General features: G+C 43.8%; 1 protein-coding gene across 1 annotated transcript; it reads right to left on the bottom strand.

The window, feature by feature from the left end:
- Nucleotides 1–17,677: 17,677 nt before the first annotated feature.
- LOC306665817 (putative olfactory receptor 2W6) lies at nt 17,678–18,966 on the bottom strand (the record flags this gene model as incomplete). The annotated part of the gene is made up of 1 exon (XM_079147416.1): nt 17,678–18,966. The coding sequence occupies one exon, from the start codon at nt 18,964–18,966 to the stop codon at nt 17,842–17,844; it is 1,125 nt and encodes a 374-aa protein (XP_079003542.1). The 3' UTR covers nt 17,678–17,841.
- Nucleotides 18,967–19,274: the final 308 nt, after the last annotated feature.

The raw sequence follows: 19,274 nt of genomic DNA, 5'->3' as shown, positions 1-19,274 counted from the left end.
CAAAGGGGGGTCAGTAGAGGAAAGGAGTTGTCTTGGCCAAATTATGCTGTTCTATTGTGTGCACGCACGAATATGTAACAGCAAACCCCATAGCTATGTGCAACTAAAATGCTAATAAACTAATAAAAGATGTGGAAAGAGGGGGAAAGAGAGAAAAGAGGGGGAAGGCAGTGGAGAGAGTGAGGGAGGAGTGCTGCACGTGGACAGGTAGGGAGATGTGGCAGCTTCACACACCTCATTCTTCCGGAACGTGCGGAGTCACCTGAGCAGCATGACCACGTGATTCACTTTACCAAGGCCTCTGGCTGTTCTGATGGAATTCTGCCTGAACACTTCCATCCTGGGAAGTGTGCTTGTCTGGTAAGGTGATAGGTGTCCCCACTGCAGCATGAAGCACTCTGAGTGGCGGTCAGGGGGTGGCCATTGCTGAGGCCTGCCTGGCTCTCGTCTCAGACCTAGCCAGACGCCCTTCCTGCGCAACTCCAGATCTTCCATTTCTCCCTAGAATCCAGCCACAGGATGGACTCTCCAAGAGCTCTGATGACAAGGAGTCAACTGACTTCTCGTCCCCTGTCACAGAGTTTCAGGAATTGCAAAAGTGTGAGTCTGTGTATGCTGCTACTGACGCAAGGCCTGGCTGTGTGGACTGTCCCAGTGAGGCCCTCTGTGACCTGGGGCAGGGAGGACACGGGTGGGGAACTTCTGGCCCTGCGGCGGACAGAGGGACAGAGCAGGACAAATGCCTGCAGTCCCAGCATCCTTGATTCTTGTGTCCTGCGTTGCTCACTGTGGGGCGACTTTTCCACATCTTTAATTTCAACATATATCCACTCTGACAAGCAGGTCTTTTGAGTAAAAAGTTGTACTGTCTTTCTGGATTGAAAAAGCTCAAGTAATTTGAATTGTTATTCTTACGACTTAAAACTGGCACACACTAGGTCACCCGTGTCTGAGACGCTGGCACACAGGCTGGTCAGAGGCCACTGACCTGGTTCTGCCTGTGCCGAGTTCCAGGTTGGGGCTGAGGCCTTAAAAGGACAGACCACCTATTCCTTTGCTGCTAAGCAGAATTGCATTTGAAACACCTCCAGAGAACGTCATCCTCCTGTTGGGTGATGAGCCTTCCCTGGGCCAGCACCACACACACATTTACCAAGAGCTGAAAGGGAGGCTCAGAGAAGAAGCACAGCAACTGGGTCCCACGGCAGGTGAGGCCCCCTGAGAAGCTGGAGGGCTGCTGGGCTTCAGAACCTGGCCACAGACCTCACTCAGCTTATGCTGCCTGGGTCAGCGGAGCCAGCACTGTGCTTGCCTGGGCCCTGGGAGGCAGTCCAGCCATCGACCCAGCAGGACTCTCATTCCTGGCTGAGGTTCGAGGATTCAGAATGATGAGTCTCAACAGGTTTATCAGAGGCCTCATTCTAAGCTGTCACTGTGGTCAGGGCCCTGGGATGCGGCACTGGCTGTGGTCACACACAGGACCTGCCACTGAGTCCCCACACAGGGGCTAATTACCCAGGGGTGATGCCAGTCAAATTCTGTGCCTGGAGGTTTTCATTACCCTTCAACATAAAACTTCTTGTTAAATTTTCTCAAATTATCACTCCTATGAATGTGTGCAAAGTTTTTAAATGCTACATTGAACTTCTATTTTCCTACTGGAGTATAAGGATAAAAATAGGAGTGATTTTTTCATACAACATTGCAATTTGGCTTCAATTTACAGGAAAGTCTGTCAACATTTTTATTATTTGTAGAAATTGCAGGCAGAAGTCTGAATTTAGAGGTTCAGAGAGATTCTTTTTGCCAGCTGCTATCAGAGCAGGCAGAAGGTCAGAACCCAAGACTGTGCTGCTCCTAGTGCTGGTTTCTCCTGGAGACAGCAGATGTATGCCAAGCGGCAGGTCGATGGGCAGGCTGAGAGGCTGAGAGCCAGAGCTTCCCTCAGCATGAGGTAAGTGCTCAGGCCCTGTGGTGGCCTCACCTGTGATTCAAGCAACCAGGGAGGCTGAGGCTCAAGGATTGCACACTTGGGACCAGCCTGGGCAACTCAGCACTCACGCATGTCTCAAAATAAAATAAAAAGGACTGGGGGCATGTCGCTGGCTCTTTGCGGTACCAAATCTGCGGATATTTGTCACCGCCTGTAGCAACAATTTGCGCAGATCTTTATGGGTGGTGGACTGGAAACTGAGCTACTTCTATTATCTTTCTCTTTAGTGGGCTGCTTTCTTGCTTATTCACTTATTCCCTGGGCTATAGAGGAAGAAAGGCTTAGGGGGAGAGAGAGAGAGAGAGAGAGAGACAGAGAGACAGAGAGACAGAGAGACAGAGACTTTGCATAAGAAAGAATCTTTGAGGGGAGAGAGACTGAGAGAAAGATAGAGAAAGAAAGGCTTCTACGCTTATCAGAGATCTATTCCTTCTTAGGCTTTTGTAGCTTCTTCTTAAAGGTGCATCCTGTGAACTAAAGGTGCGTGCTAGGAGTATGTGCTAAAGGTGCACTGCTTCTCTCTGCTTGCCGCTGCCCCTACTCGCTGCTTCTCTTTCTTCTTGCCACTTTTCTCTGCTTGCTGCTGCTCCTTACTGTCCCGCCCCACCTTCTGCCCGCTTATATTACCTCCAGGAGGCGGAGAGTAGGGCCACGCCTCTTATGCAAAGTTAGGCAAGAAGCTAGATGTCGAGCAGGCACAATTAGGAGTGCTCGGAGAACACATGCACATGCATTGTGTGCGTGGACGATAAATCACCTGAGTGTGCTTATGTCAATTAATCTCCTCACTGCTGATGTGATCAGGCGCCGTTCTAACGCTGGCCGCATGGCACAGCCCCCAACAGGGGCATAAAGAAGAATGAAATTATGGCATTTACTGGTAAATCAGTGGAAATGGAAAGCATCGTGGTGAGTGAAATTCGTCAGACTCAGAAAGTAAAGGGCCAAATGTTTTCTCTCCTATGTGCAAGGTAGAGAGAAACAAGAGAAGAAAGAGGGAAGGATCAATACCATCAAGACAGAGGAGCAGGAGATGGAGGGGGAAGGCGGGCCAGGGAAGGGGAGAGAGGCAGAATGGATTCATGAAGTCACGCCCTGTGCATACCTGAATGTACCATGGGGAGTGCACCTGTTTGCATGAGTAGAAAGAGCTAATCAAACACAAAGAGCAGGAGGAAGATCAGCAGAGGGAGGAAAGAGGGTGTGGGAGGGAGGAGAGTGGGACGGGATTGAAATCAGACCCCATGCATATATGCTTCTGTCAAAATGAACCCAACTACTATGTGTAACTATAATGCTCTAATAAAAAATAAGTAAAATAAAATGAAACAAAACAAAAGGTCTGGGGGTGTAACTCCATGGAAGAGCACCCCCAGTTCAATCCCAAATAGGGAAAGAAATTTTTTCAATAAACCCAAATATTCATACTTTTTCTCCCCCACTTGGTGTGTTTTATGTAATATTTTTCAGGGAAGTGCTCAACATTCCTCCACATAAGGCCTTAGAGATGGGGTGGTTTGTGTCTGTTTGTCCAAAAGCTTTGAAATCAAATAGGTCCAATTAGAATCTTGCAGATTCAACCAGCTCTTCACAAGCTGATAGATGGTGAAACCAAAGGACGACGTTTCTTGGATTTCCCCTCCTTCCTCTTCAATGGCAAACTGAGCTGTGGCTCAGGAGGAATCTCCGCAGAGGAGCCACAGAGGGGAGCAGGACAGGCCCCCAGAGCGCCTCTGGACCACTCAGGGACTCAGGGATCTCCCGGCCTCTCCCACCAGCTCTGCAAACTGAGGGAAGGAAGGGAGCGAGCTGCTGGCTGGGTGGCTGGGCTCCGGAGGAGCAGGGCCGGGCACCCCGCAACTGACCCTGAGGTCCACTGGGAGGGACGGCCCCCTCCCACTTTGCCTCTGTCCTCTGGAGACCACCTGCCTCCTCCACTTTTTCCAGGTCAAAAGGGAATGGCAAAAAGGCTGAAATGCTTCATTAAAATGTGAATTTTGTGCCAAGGTGGAGTTCATTTCCTTTTGTAATAAAAGAAAATTGCCTGTTTTCTGAAATTCTGAGATCAATATTTATGTAAATATTTATATAAAGTAGACATCCACTGAATTTAGATAGAAATATTTTGGTTTTGCTTTCTTGGGGGAGGGGGTACCAGGGATTGAACTCGGGGCACTCGACCTCTGAGTCACATCCCCTGCCCTGTTTTGTATTTTACTTAGAGACAGGGTCACACTGAGTTGCTTAGCGCCTCGTCCTTGCTGAGGCTGGCTTTGAACTTGAGATCCTCCTACCTCAGCCTCCCACGCCACTGGGATTAAAGGCATGCTCCACATCACCAGGCTCAGAAATACTTTATTACCTTGGCTTACATAAAGCAGATTTACTTACCAAATAGCCAATCAGTTTTTTTTCACGTATTTCTCTTTCTGAGCTTAGTGGAGCTCTCACTGCCTTCAATGCCGTTTCCTAGATGTCTTTGTAAGTTAAAACTTGATTTTTGTTTTGTGTAGTGTTTTCTACTCAGGATCTATTTTTATATTTTCTAACATGCAGTTTCCTATCAACATTTTAGATGAGTAGATGTGAGAGAGATATATTATGAAAAGGGTCTGTATGTACTATTCCAAGGGAATTTTCACAAAGCCCCAGAATAAACTGTAAATCACGGGATAGAAAACTATCAAATACTGTGAATATACAACTCCGAATAGCTAATCTACACAAGAAGATTTTAAATTTCCAAATATTCAGGGAAATCTACCGAAGCAATGATGAGAAGTCGATTCTCAGTGTAAGATAAAAGGAAGGTGATGAAGGGTATAGAAAATAACATCCCCAAAGAAAAGGGGAACGACAGCCCAGGTACAGAGGAGGACAGGTGACCGGGAGGGAGGAGGGCTAGGCAAACCACAGGCCCTGGGCTCTGGCTTTTCTCCCGGAACAGTGGGCTTCAGGCTTTACGACTGTTCATCTGAATTAGATACTTTTAACTTTTTAAAAATGTGTTCTATTTAGTGAATATTTTATACGTGACGACAGGATGCATTTCCATTCATTGTACACAAATGGATGTGACTTTTATTTCTATGGTTGTACACCATGTAGAGTCACTCCACTGGTGTACTCCTACATGTACACAGGGAATGACGTCTGTCTCATTCCACCATCTTTCTCTCCCCACTGCCACCTCCCCTCCCCTCACTCCTCTTTGACCAGTCCAAGGTTCCTCCATGCTTGTCTTGCTCCCACCACTGCCATTATGGAACAGCATCCACATATCAGAGAAAACAATTGGCCTTTGGTTTTTTGGAATCGGCTATTCTCACATAGCATAATATTCTCCAATCTCATCCATTTACTGCAAATGCCATAATTTCATTCTTTTTTAAGGCTGAGTAATATTCCATTGTATATATATAACATGGGTTGGTGTCACAATCTAGCTACTGTGAATCAAGCTGCTATAAACATTGATGTGACTGCGTCACTGTAGTATGCTGATTTTAAATCCTTTGGGTATAAACCAAGGAATGGGATATCTGGGTGGTTCCATTCCAAGTTTTCTGAGGAATCTCCATACTGCTTTTGAGAGTGGTTGCACCAATTTGCAGCCCCACCAGCAATGTATGAGTGTGTCTTTTGTCCCACATCCTCTTCAACGCCTATTGTTTCTTGTATTCTTGATAATTACCATTCTAATTAGAGTGAGATGAAATCTTAGGGTAGTTTTGATTTGCATTTCTCTAATTAGGAGAGATGATGAACATTTTTTCATATGCTTATTGATCAATTATATCTCTTCTGTGAAGCATCTGTTCAGTTCCTTAGCCCATTTATTGATTGGGTTATTTGTACATTTGGTATCAAGTTTTTTGAGTTCTTTATAAATTCTGGAGATTCATGCTCTATCTGAAATGGGTGTGGTAAAGATTTTCTCCCACTCCATAGGCTCTCACTTCACATTACTGATTCATTCCTATGCTTAGAAACAGCTTTTTAATTTGAATCCATCCCATTTATTGATTCTTGATTTTATTTCTTGCCCTTTCAGAGTCTTGTTAAAGAAGTCACATCCTGAGCCAACACGATGACGATTCGAGTCTTCTGTTTGGTGCAGGGTCTCTGGTCTGATTCCTAGGTTCTTGATCCATTTGGAATTGAGTTTTGTGCAGGGAAAAGGAAATTTCCTTTTGCTGCATATGAATTTCTAGTTTTCCCAGCACCATTTGTTGAAGAGGTTATATTTTCTTCATTGTATATTTTTAGCACCTTTGTCTAGTATGAGAAAACTATTTATGTGGGTTTGTCTGTGTCTTCTATCCTGTACCATTGGTCTACCTATCTATTTTGGTGCCAATACCATGCTGTTTTTGTTACTATTGCTCTGTAGTATAGTTTAAGACCTGATATTGTGATACCTCCTGCTTCACTCTTCCTGCTCAGGATTGCTTTGGCTATTCTGGGTCTCTTATTTTTCTAAATTAATTTCATGATTGTTTTCTCTATTTCTATGAGGAACATCATTGGGATTTTAATAGGAATTGCATTAAATCTGTATAATGCTTTTGGTAGTATGGCCGTTTTGACAGTGTTAATTCTGCCTATCCAAGAACATGGGAGATCTTTCCATCTTCTAAGGTCTTCTTCAATTTCTTTCTTAAGTGTCCTATAGTTTTCAATGTAGAGGTTTTTTATAACCTCTTTTGTTTGATTCCCAAGTATTTTTTTTTTTTTTTGAGGCTATTGTGAATGGGGTAGTTTTCCTAATTTTTTTTCCAGAGGACTCATTACTTATGTATGGAAATGCATTAGAGTTATGAGTGTTGATTTTATATCCTCCTGATTTGCTGAATTCATTTATTAGTTCTAGAAGTTTTCTGGTGGAATTTTTTTGGATCCTCTAAATATAGAATCGTGTCATTATAAAATAGCAATAATTTGAGTTCTTCTTCTCCTATTCCTACCCCTTTAGTTTCTTTGATCTCTCAGATTGCTCTGGCTAGAGTTTCAAGGACTGTATTGAATAGAAGTGGTGAGAGAGGGCATCCCTGTCTTGTTTCAGTTTTTAGAGGGAATGCTTTCAATTCTTCTCCAGTAAGAACGATGTTGACTGTGGGTTAGCATAGATAGCATTTGCAATGTTGAGGTATGTTCCCACTATCCCTATTTCTTCTAGTGTTTTGAGCATGAAGGGGTGCTGAATTTTATCAAATGGTTTTTCTGCATCTATTGAAATGATCATATGATTCTTAACTCTAAGTCTATTGATGTGATGAACCACATTTATTGATTTCTGTATGTTGAACCAACCTTGAATCCCTGGAATGAACCCCACTTGATCATGGTGCACTATCTTTTTAATATGTCTTCATATGTGATTTGCCAGAAATCTGTTAAATTCTTTTGCATCTATATTCATCAGGGATATTGGTCCAAAGTTTTCTTTGCTTGATGTGTCTTTGTCTGGGAAGCTAGGGTGATACTAGCTTCATAGAATGAGTTTGGAAGGGCTCCCTCCTTTTCTATTTCATGGAATACTTTGAGAAGTATTAGTATTGGTTCTTCTTTGAAGGTCTTGCAGAACTTGACTGAGAATCTGCCTGGTCCCAGGCTGTAGGGATTTCAGGCCAGTCAATGTACAGAGGTGTGGAAGTCCTTCCAGTCGAGCAAACTCCTCAGGACATAGAAGACCCGCTGTTTGAATGGCTTAGAGATGCTCTGCAGCTCCTCTGTCCTCGAGGCCTGGAGACATGATCTTGTTATAATAACCTTTGGTAGTTGTGGACTCTGAGAAGCAAGCAAGTTTTGTGATCTGCACATGCACAAAGCCAACTGTACTGTGTGACCTAGGTAACTTGATGTGACTCTGGAATGGGTGATAAACTGGACTGGCTTTCCCACAAGGCCCACTGCTTGCTTTTTGCCATCCTGTGTGCTTGCCTCTTTATTAGCTCTCCCCTTAACCCTTATAGCTGGACCCCTATTAACCTTTACACCAGGCTTTTCTTGGTTAGTAGGTTTTTGATGGCTTCTTCTATTCCACTGCTTAAAATTGATATGTTTAAATTGTGTATGTCCTTCTGATGCAGTTTGGGAGGATCATATGTCTCTAGAAACTTGTTGGTGTGTTTGAGATTTTCTATTTTGTTGGAGTATAGATTTTCAAAACAGTTTCTAATTATGTTTTGTGTTTCAATAGTGTCCATCCTGATATTTCCTTTTTCATCACAAATTTTGGTAATTTGAGTTTTTTCTCTCCTCTTCATTAGTGTGGCTAAGGATTTATCAATTTTGTTTATTTTTTCAAAAAATCAACTTTATGTTTTGTCCAATTTTTTAATTATTTCCTTTGTTAGAATTTCATTGATTTCAGTTCTGATTTTAATTATTTCCTGTCTTTTCCTACTTTTGGTGTTGATCTGTTCTCTTTCTAGGACTTTGAGATGTAATGTTAGGTCATTTATTTGTTGACTTTTTTATTCTTTTACTGAATGAGCTCAATGCAATGAAGTTTCCCCTAAGTACTACTTTCATAGTGTCCCAGAGATTTTGATATGCTGTATTGGTGTTCTCATTTATCTCTAAGAATCTTTTACTTCCTCTCTGATGTCTGATGCTATCCATGCATCATTCAGTAGCATATTATTTAGTCTCCAGGTGTTGGAGGAGCTTCTTTTTTTAAATTTTAGTATTGATTTCTAATTTTATTCCATTTTGATCTGATAGAATGTAAGGTTGTATCCCTATTTTTTGGTATTTGCTAAGAGTAACTTTGTGGCACAACCTATGGTCTGTTTTAGAGAAAGATCCATGTGCTGCTGAGAAAAAAGTGTATTGGCTTGTTGAAGGATGGAATATTCTCTATATGTCTGTTAAGTCTAAATTATTGGCTGCATTATTGAGTTCTATTGTTTCTTTGTTCAGTTTTTGTTTGGAAGATCCAGTGGTGACATAGGTGTGTTAAAGTCACCCAGTATTATTGTGGTCTATCTGATTCCTGAAATTAAGAAGGATTTGTTTGATAAATATAGATACTCCATTTTTTGATTGTTATGTTTTGTTGCTTTATGCTTCCCTTAAGCAGTATTAAAGGTCCTTCTTTATCCCTTCTGACTAACTTTGACTTGAAGTCCAATTTATCTGATATGAGGATTTAAACCACCACTTTTTTACCGAGTCTGTGTGTGTGGTAGGTTTTTTCCCATCCTTTCACCTTCAGTCTGTGGGTGTCTTTTTCTATGAGGTGAGTCTCTAGAAGGCAGCATATTGTTGAGTCCTTTTTTAAAATCCAATCTGCCAGTCTAGGTCTTTTGATTGATGAGTTTAGGACATTAACATTCAGGGTTGTTATTGAGATGTGATTGGTATTCCAGGTCATTCTGGCTTATTTTTGGTTTTTAACTTGACTTGGTTTCTCCTTCAACTGGCTTCTCCTTTAGTGCAGTTCCTCCCTTTGCTGATTTTCATTGCTGTTTTTCTTTTCCTCCTCATGGAATGTTTTGCTGAGAATGTTATGAAGTATAGGCTTTCTATTTGTAAATTTTTTTATCTCATTTATCATAGAAGGATTTTATTTCATCATCAAATCTGAAGCTTAGTTTTGCTAGATACAAGATTCTTGGTTGGCATCCATATTCTTTCCGAGCATGGTGTATATTGTTCCAGACCTTTTAGGGTCTGGGCTGAGAAATCTGCTGATATCCATATTGGTTTCCCCCTATCTGTAATCTGATGCTTTTCTCTCATGTCCTTTAAGTTTCTCTTTATATTGTATGCTGGGGACTTTCATTATAATGTTCCTTGTACATTATAATGATCTGTTGTAATTTTGTACATTTGGCGTCCTATAAGCCTCTTAATTTTCCATTTCATTCTTCAGGTTTGGGAAATTTTCTGATATTATTTCACTGAATAGATTGTTCACTCCTTTGGTTTGTATCTCTGTGCCTTCCTCAATTCCAATAATTCTTAAATTTGGTCTTTTCATGATATCCCATAGTTCTTAGAAGTTCTGTTCATGATTTCTTACCATCTTTTCTGTGTGGTCAACTTTATTTTCAAGATTAAATATTTTATCTTCATTATCTGAGGTTCTGTCTTTCAAGTGATCTAGTCTGTTGGTGATGTTTCCTACTGAGTTTTTTATTTGGTTTATTGTTTCCTTCATTTCAAGGATTTCTGTTTTTGTTTTTGTTTTTTTCAGAAGCTCTGTTTACCTAGTCTTTTGCTTCCTGCAGTTGCTCTTTTAACTGTTTATTGGAGTGATCATTCATTGCCTACATTTGCTCTTTTATCTCATCCTTTGCTTCACAGATCATTTTAATTATGTATATTCTGAACTCCTTTTCTGACATTTCTTCTATGGTGCTATTAATGGATTCTATTAATATGACATCTTAGTTTCTTTAGGGTGCTTTCTTCCCTTTTTTTTTCCTTCATGTTATTTATGTGTCTTCCCCTCTAACAGTGCAGATCTGAGGCATTACAGTTTTGTCCTGTAGATTTATAGTGTCCCTGATGGTTTCCAATTCCTCACCTTTAAGGAGATCAATATTAAGAGCATCCAGTGCAACCAAAAGTGACCTTAAACCAAATAGCTCCTATTAAGACATTTACAGGTTTTGTCTCAATAAACAGAGATGATGAGTTTGATCATTATCTACAACATAAACAGTAGGTCTGTAATAAGATCCACAATTTATAATGGTGGACAAAGAGAATGGGGGAGGGGTGTAGGATGTGATGTTAATGAAGTTGGAGGTGAGAATACAGATCTATTTCAAAGAAAGAGTGAAAGAGGAATCAAAAGAAGTTGGTGTTAGCAGGACAAAAGAGAGAAAAAGACTCTAAGGAAACAGATCAATAAAAGGAAAAAGAGTGAGTAGAAAAAGGAAAGAAAAGAAAAAGATAAAAGCATGTAAAGAATAAATGAATATACAATAAAACTGAATAGTATTCAAACCTCCCAGTCCTCAGTAACCTGATGCATGAAAAGGACTTGTTTTCAAAGTTGTTGTGGATGTGCGAGTGGAAACAAAAAAAGGAAAAAAAAATCAGGGGACTAAAAAGAGTCTTGAAGGGAAATCGGACAATTGCTTCTGCTGGAGTTCAACATCTTCTCTGCCTTCCCTCTCATCTGATGGGGGGGTTGTCTGGAGTTCGCTGGCAGCTCCACTCTCAAGGTAGTGACAGTTACTAGGGTGGGAGGATAGACTTGGAGGCGGGACTCTGGAGGCAGGGTATAGTAGTTGCCAGTCCCACTGGAAGGCTGCACCCCAGGACTCTCCTTTGGGTTCACTCATGTGATGCAGTAGCCTGGCCTTAGCCACTAACCTCACTTGTGGACCCCACAATTCCTGGTCTCTCTAATTTAGTCTCTCAATTGCATTTATCTTGCCTCACCCTTCTGAATTCCCAGTCAGGAACCTCTCTTCCCAGAGGTCCTGAGGACTGAGCACTGGCACCTGTGTGCTTGTCATGGAATCTCTTCTGTATTGTGCAGATCAGGACCAGACATTGAGAGCTGTGGACCAGCCACATAGCTGCAAGTGCTGGGTCAGGTTGTGGCTAGGGGGTGATTGGGGGACTGAGGATTGAGCAGCCAGAGGGCCCTGCTGATTGACAAACAGGCGGGACCAGGTGATGGGTGAATGCTGTATTGGAGTGGGAGTCATCAACTAGGCTGATGTCGAGTACCAGCAAGTGCTGCCCTAGTTGTCTCTGGGATCCTGGTGGGTGCCAGGCTTGTTGGCCAGACAAGCTGGGATCAAGATGCCCACATACCCTCTTCTAACCTACCAACCCCTTGCAAGAATCTCTCCTGCCTCTGCAGCAAGATGGTGGATATTAGCACACCTACCAGGGATAACTATGATGCAACCAAGCCTGCAGGGACCTTAGTGATGTTCTTTCAGGTCCTGGGTGTTATCCTTAGATGGAAGCGGCCATGCCCATAGTTGGACATGGTATCTTGATAGTGGGCTTCTAGTCTCCATCCGGTGTCCTAAGAGGGAGGCCTCCCCCAAAAAAGATGGTGGTGGTGCAGTGGAGGTAACCCAAGATGGCAGTGGGGCTGTCCCAAGATGGGAGGTGACTGTTTTCAGAGATGGGGCAGCAAGGGTGGGCTGTGCAGTGGTGGTGGGCAGGCTATTTGGAGACATGGCACTCTGTGGGAAGTGCTGTGATGGGTGGCTGTCTCCAGGCCCTGTCCAGTGGCCCAAGATGGAGGCTACACTGTGGAGGGGGATGTGGAGGCAGCTGCAGTGACCCAAGATGGAGGCTACCACACTTGGTAGATGGTGAGCCGCAGCGCGGAGGTTCCTCATGGGTGGGAAGGCAGTCCTGGGTTAGATTTTTAACCTGCACAACTAGCTTCCTGACTGCCCAACTGGTGGATCCTCTATCTCCAAAGGTTAAGTCACACTAAACACTCTGCTATGATTAACTCTCATTAAGACCTATAAAACACAGACCCCTCTTGTAACCAGTTGCCATTTTCTTCCCTGAAAATGTGCGATTCTGACACTTAGTAAAGAAACTTGCTGATCCCTTGAGTGTCCGCTCCCGTTTTGGTTATTTTTGCTTACAGGTGACATCACTCCTGTCCTGCTGCTGCTGAGAGAAAGACTACACCCCAGTCTGGGAGGGCACCAGGGATCACAGCTGTCCAGGAATAAACAGGAAACCCTCAGGTCCATCAACCTAGCAATGCCTTAACAGAACCCCATCCTGTGAAACAAAAAACAGGCACAAAAAGAAAAACAGGAATCTTTATTGTAGCAATGTTTGCAGCAGCTGAAGATGGAGGAAAACTTACTTTCTCAATAGGAAACTGACAAATTTATAATTAACTAACTACTGGCCTGTGATATAGTTGAGTAAGAAACAGAAGAAAAAATAAATAGCAGGATCTTAATTACAGAATAAGAACTAAAATTCTCTAAACACAATTTTACATATTTTATACCTATGTGGGATTACAGAGTGAAAAAAAATAAGGGATGTTTATTAGGTGCTTCAACTGGGTAATCTCCAGGGGGCAAAGGCTGATCCCTATGGAAAAAAATGGAAGGGCACCAGGTAAAATAGGAAAAGTAATTGACTCAGCCCAGCGAGAGTAATGTGTAATATTTTAAGACTCCCAACTAATAACAGGGCTTGCCTCTGAAATTGAGAGTAGGCACAATGGTGGGGTCAGTCACAGGAAGAAGACGCTCCAAATGTGGCCTTCCTTAACCATGATTTAAATGAAAAGAATTCATGTGTCAGACAGGAAACTTAAATGAAACTTATTGTAAAAGTTTCGGAAGTAGTAAAGCTAGTAAGTGTCTGGAAAAAGAATCTGCAGAGTTTGATAATAATAATAGTGACAACAACAGCCATAATGATTATGATGATGATTTTGTGTTTGTGCTCATCGTCTTCACCAATACTGCATAAAGTAGCTGCACTTTTATTTCATTCTGTTGATGAGGATCTAGTTATGTGGCTGAAAGAGAAATTCTAACATAGCCAAAAAGACTGGGGATGATGGCTCACGTTCAGAGGAATAAGGGCGCTGTGGGGAGAACCGAATTCTACTAAAATCACAGAGTTTTCCATAGACTGAAAATTTTAGAGCAATAAATAGTAAGATAACTTGATGTGAGAAGCACCTTAAACAATCAAAGGTAACAATGGAATTTCCTTGCAAAAATCAAAGTTAGGAGTGATTCACTTAATTTCCTGATGCTGCAATTAACAAAAAGGAATTATTTTGTTACAAAGATGAAAGTGTTCTTTTGAGGCTGCCTTTCAAAAAAACCTCCAGTAGAAAAATCTGCCATTTTTATGGTCACGAAGTCGTGGTAAAATTATCTTAATGATTCATTTTGCTATGTCTGTTGGTGGTATAAATGCAATTGATTCTTTAAGATTCAGGAATATCTTTCTTCCGGTGACCTTAAAAAACTCCTTTAATATTCAAACAGTTTATCTAAAAGATCTTTAGCATTTTCAACCTACAGAATCATGTCATTAACAAAAAATGACAACTGTGCTTCTTTCCATCTCCTATGTACTTTATTCTGTATTTTATTTTTCTTGTCTTATCACATGAGCCAGTAACATCAGTGTACTGCTGAAAGAAAGTGGTGACAGTGAGCCTCTTCATCTCATTACGTTTCCACTGTGTATGATGTTTGCTGCAGGCTTCCTATAGGTACTCTACTAGCTTAAGGGAGTTCTATTCTATCCCCAGTTTGCTACGATTAAAAACAAAATGAATGGAGGTTGAACTTATTAAATTTTTTGCCTAAACCTATATAGATTTGTCTCTAAAATTAAAAAAAAAAATTTACACTGATGAATTTTCCAAATGCTATACCACTCCTATGACAAATCTCTGGTAGTTGTAATATGTTACATGTAATATGTAATATGCTACATTTTCCATACACTACATTGTTGATAAGTGTCTGGGATATTTATATGAATGCTTGTGAGAGATTGATCTCTAGTTTTACTTTGTTGTAATGTCCTTATGAGATCTGGCATCCAAAATATGATGACCCTGTAAAAGGGTCCATGAAGTTGAATTAGTTATTTATTTCCAGAGTAATAGTATACAAGAAATAATCACAAAATTCCTGGAGCTTGAGAAGGCAATCATTTTTGCTTTTAAGTCCAGGGTTAGTGGGTGACTCCACTCCTCAGGTCTCCTTCCTGTGTCCATGGACAGTGCATTTGACACAGTAATTTTACTGACCTTAGCTAGAGCCTCAGTAGAGAAGACTGGGACCCCTGGCTCCACCCAGCATCTGACCTCCAGCTAGCTACCCTGAGCATATTCCCAAGGCAAAATCAGGGGGCGCAGAGCCTCCACCATATTCTGTGGTCAAAGCAAATCACAGCACCAAAGCATCCTTGGGAAATAGACTTCACATGTTGATGGCAGAAGCTTCGAAGTCACATTGCAAATGGCATGAACACAGAGAAGAGTGTGGTATTGTAATCAATCTCTCACAGTTAACAGTATTTCCACATGAGAAGTAGACATACTTGCCCCCAAATGTCTGTCCAGTCATGGATCACTGCAGAAGCCCCTCTCACGCTCACTGCGAGGAGAACTCAGCCAGTGCTCTTCCTGTAGGATGGACGTGGCCCACACCACAGACCCTATGACCACTTGGCCTGTTAGCCGTGTTTTGTACAGGTGACCACTCTTCCCTTCCCAGAAACACTGTCTTCTCTTTCCTCCAGGATGACCCCCGCCCCTGAACACCCCCTAGTTGCTCAGGCCCACCTTCCATTCCTCCTGTTTCCCCCCACGACCGCACCCCAACCTGAACATGTGGTTGGTCCTCCCTGGGCTGGAGCTTCTGCACTGCTGGGTCCCTGTCTCCCTCGGGTCTCTGTTGGACCCACTTCCTGGGGCCTTCCCAGATGCCTCCCGCCCCATGACCCTTCTGTCATGCTCAGAACACCTGCGTGGATATTGCTGTAAAGTCAATTTTCTTCCTCTTCATGGGAACACAAGCTCAAAGCAGTGATGATTTGTCTTGTGAGTGTGTATTTGTATATTCTGCTCCAGCACCTAGAATAACGGCTGTCACCCAGCAGTGGCCAGCAAACACACATTTGCTGATGGGTTGACTGAGGAGGAAGAAGTTGACCATACAATATGAAATAGGTGAATGCTGTCTTCGGGCTCCTTGCACCACCTATTGAGACAAGATGGATAACAATCTGACGCTCTGACAAGCAGCAGTTATGAGGCTACCCTCTCACAGCTCCTCATTTAGAAGAAAAGTGAGTACAAACCCCACTGCACAGAGACATGGGTGATAGTTATTTTCTGGGAGAAAGTTTAAACATCATGGCTAAGAGTTCCACAACTGTGTGCATCATTTCCAAACCTCCATCACTTTATGCAAACAATTGTCTGTAAGGATGTTGTGGATTATTGAAAGAACGAATCTATAAAGAATAAAAGCAAACTATTTCTTCTATGCAATTCCCAAGAGAAGACATAACAATTTATAGAATATACTTAATGCATCCTCGATAAACTTTGTAAACTACTCTTCTCCGAGTAAAAGGTGGTGCTGGTTGTGAAAATGTCCTTGAGGACCCAGTGACCTTCTCCTTGTGAGCTCTGACATCTGGTAACATGAGCCTCTGGTAATAGTTCTGAAGAGTGTAAGGAAGAATGTGGGGAGACATGGGCTTTGTGGAGGAAAAGTAAGGTTTTTAAGAGAATTCAGAATCCCAACATTGTGCATCTACAGAGATCACACCCTGCCTCCTGAGTACCTGCCTCACTCCTGATATCAGCCTGAAAGTGATGCGTGTCTCAACAGTATCCACACGTAGTGAAAATTATGGTCACCATTAGTCTCCAGAGAATGGTTCTCAAAGGGTTTATTTACAAAGGAATAGTCTATTTTATTTGTATGCCAGTAGGATACACACTGTGAAGTTCTTTTTGGTAGAGCGATGGAAATGCTAAGCCAGGGGTCTACAAATGCTGAAGCCTGGCTGCACTTAAGGACCCTTAATAAGCATCATGGCCTACCATACTGTCCTAATTAGAAAAACAGGGAAGAGTCAAATATATTCTCATGTTTCTGCTCTTAGGAAAACAGCAGAATGCCCTCCATAATCAAGACAAATCAAAAGCCCATTCTCACCACAAATCCTAGCTGATCCACATAAAATCTAATCTATCTAGACAAAATACAAGAGTTGATGTTCAAAAACAAGAAAATATGCACATTGTGTCTGACAATGATGTTTCGAGGAAAATTTCCAAGGCCTGTGGCACATTTTCTGGGACCTCTAAACTGAGCTTTCTTAGAATTTCGAGGAAGTGGGCCTGAGAAATAGCTAACTCCTGTGTCCAGCTCCCAATGGTGCCATGACCACACTTCCAACCTGTCATCCTCATTCACCTGCAGAAATTTTAACATGTTTTTCCAAGTTGTGGGATGGGATTCATCCAAATGGTAGGTCAGGTCTGAGTGTCCCTTGGATGGACATTTATTCACCTGACATGAACCATTTAAGTCAGTTTTGTTCTCACTGGGAGATCTGCTATTGCAGAGCTGTAATGAAGAGATCAGGCAATGGTAAGGATTCCTGTGGTTCCCCAAACTTCCCTTCCTCCTGCCTTTATTGAGACTATCCCGATAGCCTGTGGGGAAGGTAGAAGCTAAATGATCTTCAAGCGTTTCAAGCAAGAGACCCCTTCACCTTCTCTCATTGTTGACAGGTAGTAGTGGGAAATTCTCCCCCTGCGTACAGCAGAATGTCGCAATCTTGCCGTGTGTATTTTCTTCTTCATGTTCTGTTGCTTCATAAAGTTGAACATACATGTCACTGAGCTCAGTTATAAGGAACTCAAAGTGCAGGACCCACGAATCCCTGATGTTGGAGGTGCTAAAGTTTGATGATTGACCAACTTATTTTGACTCTCATTCAGGCATTTGGCACTATAAAGGCACTACAAAGTATTAAATAATTTTCTAGAAAAAGCACAAGTACTTCTTTTGAACTACTTGTAGCTCTTTCTGTCTTTATTGAGGGTCTTTTGGGTAAGTCACTGTGATGCCACCACATGCACAGCTGGTGTTTCCCACACAGGGGTTCCTGTCTCACCCTGAGTCCAGCGGCTGGAAGAACGCTTGACTTAGAGAACTCGAGAGGGCACGGAGGTTGGTCCACTCCGGAGAAGCTGCATTCTCTCGACCTGGCCAGGCCATTTCCAGTCCCCTCCGTGCCTCCCGCGTATATACCGCCAGACCCCTCGGCTGGCGAGGCGCAGGGGCCTGTGGAGGGGTCCAGGACAACCCCGCGCCCCGTCTGGGCTATTGCACGGGAGCGCGCCCCTTCCCCAGTACCTTCTTCACGGCCTCTCTCACGTCCTTGTTCCTCAGGGTGTAGATCAGGGGGTTCACACTGGGCGTGACGATCGTGTAGAACAGAGTGAGGAACTTGCCCTGGTCCTGGGAGTAGGCGTTCGCGGGCTGGAGGTACATGTAGATGATGGTGCCATAGAAGAGCGAGACCACGGCCAGGTGTGCGCTGCAGGTGTTGAGGGCCTTCCTCCGCCCGGCCGCCGACCGGATGCGCAGCACGGCCCTAGCAATGTGGCTGTAGGAGGTGAGGATGAGCCCGAGCGGGGCCAGGATGATGAAGATGGCCAGGGCAAAGGCCAGCGCCTCCAGGGTCGTGGTGTCCACGCAGGCCATGCCAATGAGCGCCGGCATCTCACAGAGAAAGTGATCCACCCTCCTGTGCCCACAGCGCGGCAGCAGCAAGGTCTGGGGTGCCATTATGAGGGAGTTGCCGAAGCCGCTCAGCCAGGCCGCGGAGGCCAGCTGCCCGCAGAGGCGCGGGTGCATGATGAGCGTGTAGTGCAGAGGCCTGCAGACCGCGGCGTAGCGGTCGTAGGCCATGACCGCCAGGAGCACGCACTCCACCCCTCCCAGGGCCAGGACGAAGAAGAGCTGGACGGCGCAGCCCACGTAGCTGATGGTCTTGTCGGGGCCCCGGAGGTTGTGGAGCATCTGCGGGACGGAGCCCGTGGTGAAGCACACGTCCAGGAAGGAGAGGTTAGCCAAGAAGAAGTACATGGGCGTGTGCAGCCGGGAGTCCAGGGCGGAGAGCAGGACGATGGCCACGTTGCCCAGGAGCGTGAGCAGATAGAAGGCCAGCGCCACCACGAAGAGCGCCAGCTCCAGCTGCGGGCGGTCGGAGAAGCCCACCAGGATGAAGCCCTCCAGGATGAAGCCCTCAGGAGCACTTGCGTTCTGCCTCCCATCCCCCGCGACCACACGCCGCCTGTCGGGAGAAAGACCGAGCTGCGGACTTTCTGGGAGAAAGACCTCCGCACCACGCAAGGCCTGGGGCGGCGCGGGACCGCCCTCAGCGGGCTGGGTGCTTGGCCAGGAGCTCCGCAAACTGCACCGCGTCCTGGTCTGAAGGCACATTGCAGGGAGTTTTGGGGTCCCCTCTCTATGATCACAAACCAACATTTTGCATCATTCTGTTCAATTTGTCAGGTCGCAAAGAGTTACCTTAAGAAGGTGATTATCTTACAATTAAACACCCAATTTTTTCTACTTTTTTTTTTTTTTTTTTTTTTTTTTTAGTTATAAAGCATCAAATTCTCCTAGTCATCTGTAATCCTGGGTAGGAACACTGGCTTGTGTCACTGGATCAGAGAACCAGATTTGCCATCGGGTGGAATCTCATTCTAAATACTGTGTCATCCTGGGAAGACTGGCATCAGATCCAA

Source organism: Sciurus vulgaris (genome assembly GCF_902686455.1).
Source record: "Sciurus vulgaris genome assembly, chromosome: 7".
Taxonomy (NCBI): domain Eukaryota; kingdom Metazoa; phylum Chordata; class Mammalia; order Rodentia; family Sciuridae; genus Sciurus; species Sciurus vulgaris.
This window is presented reverse-complemented; position numbering and strand designations above follow the sequence as displayed.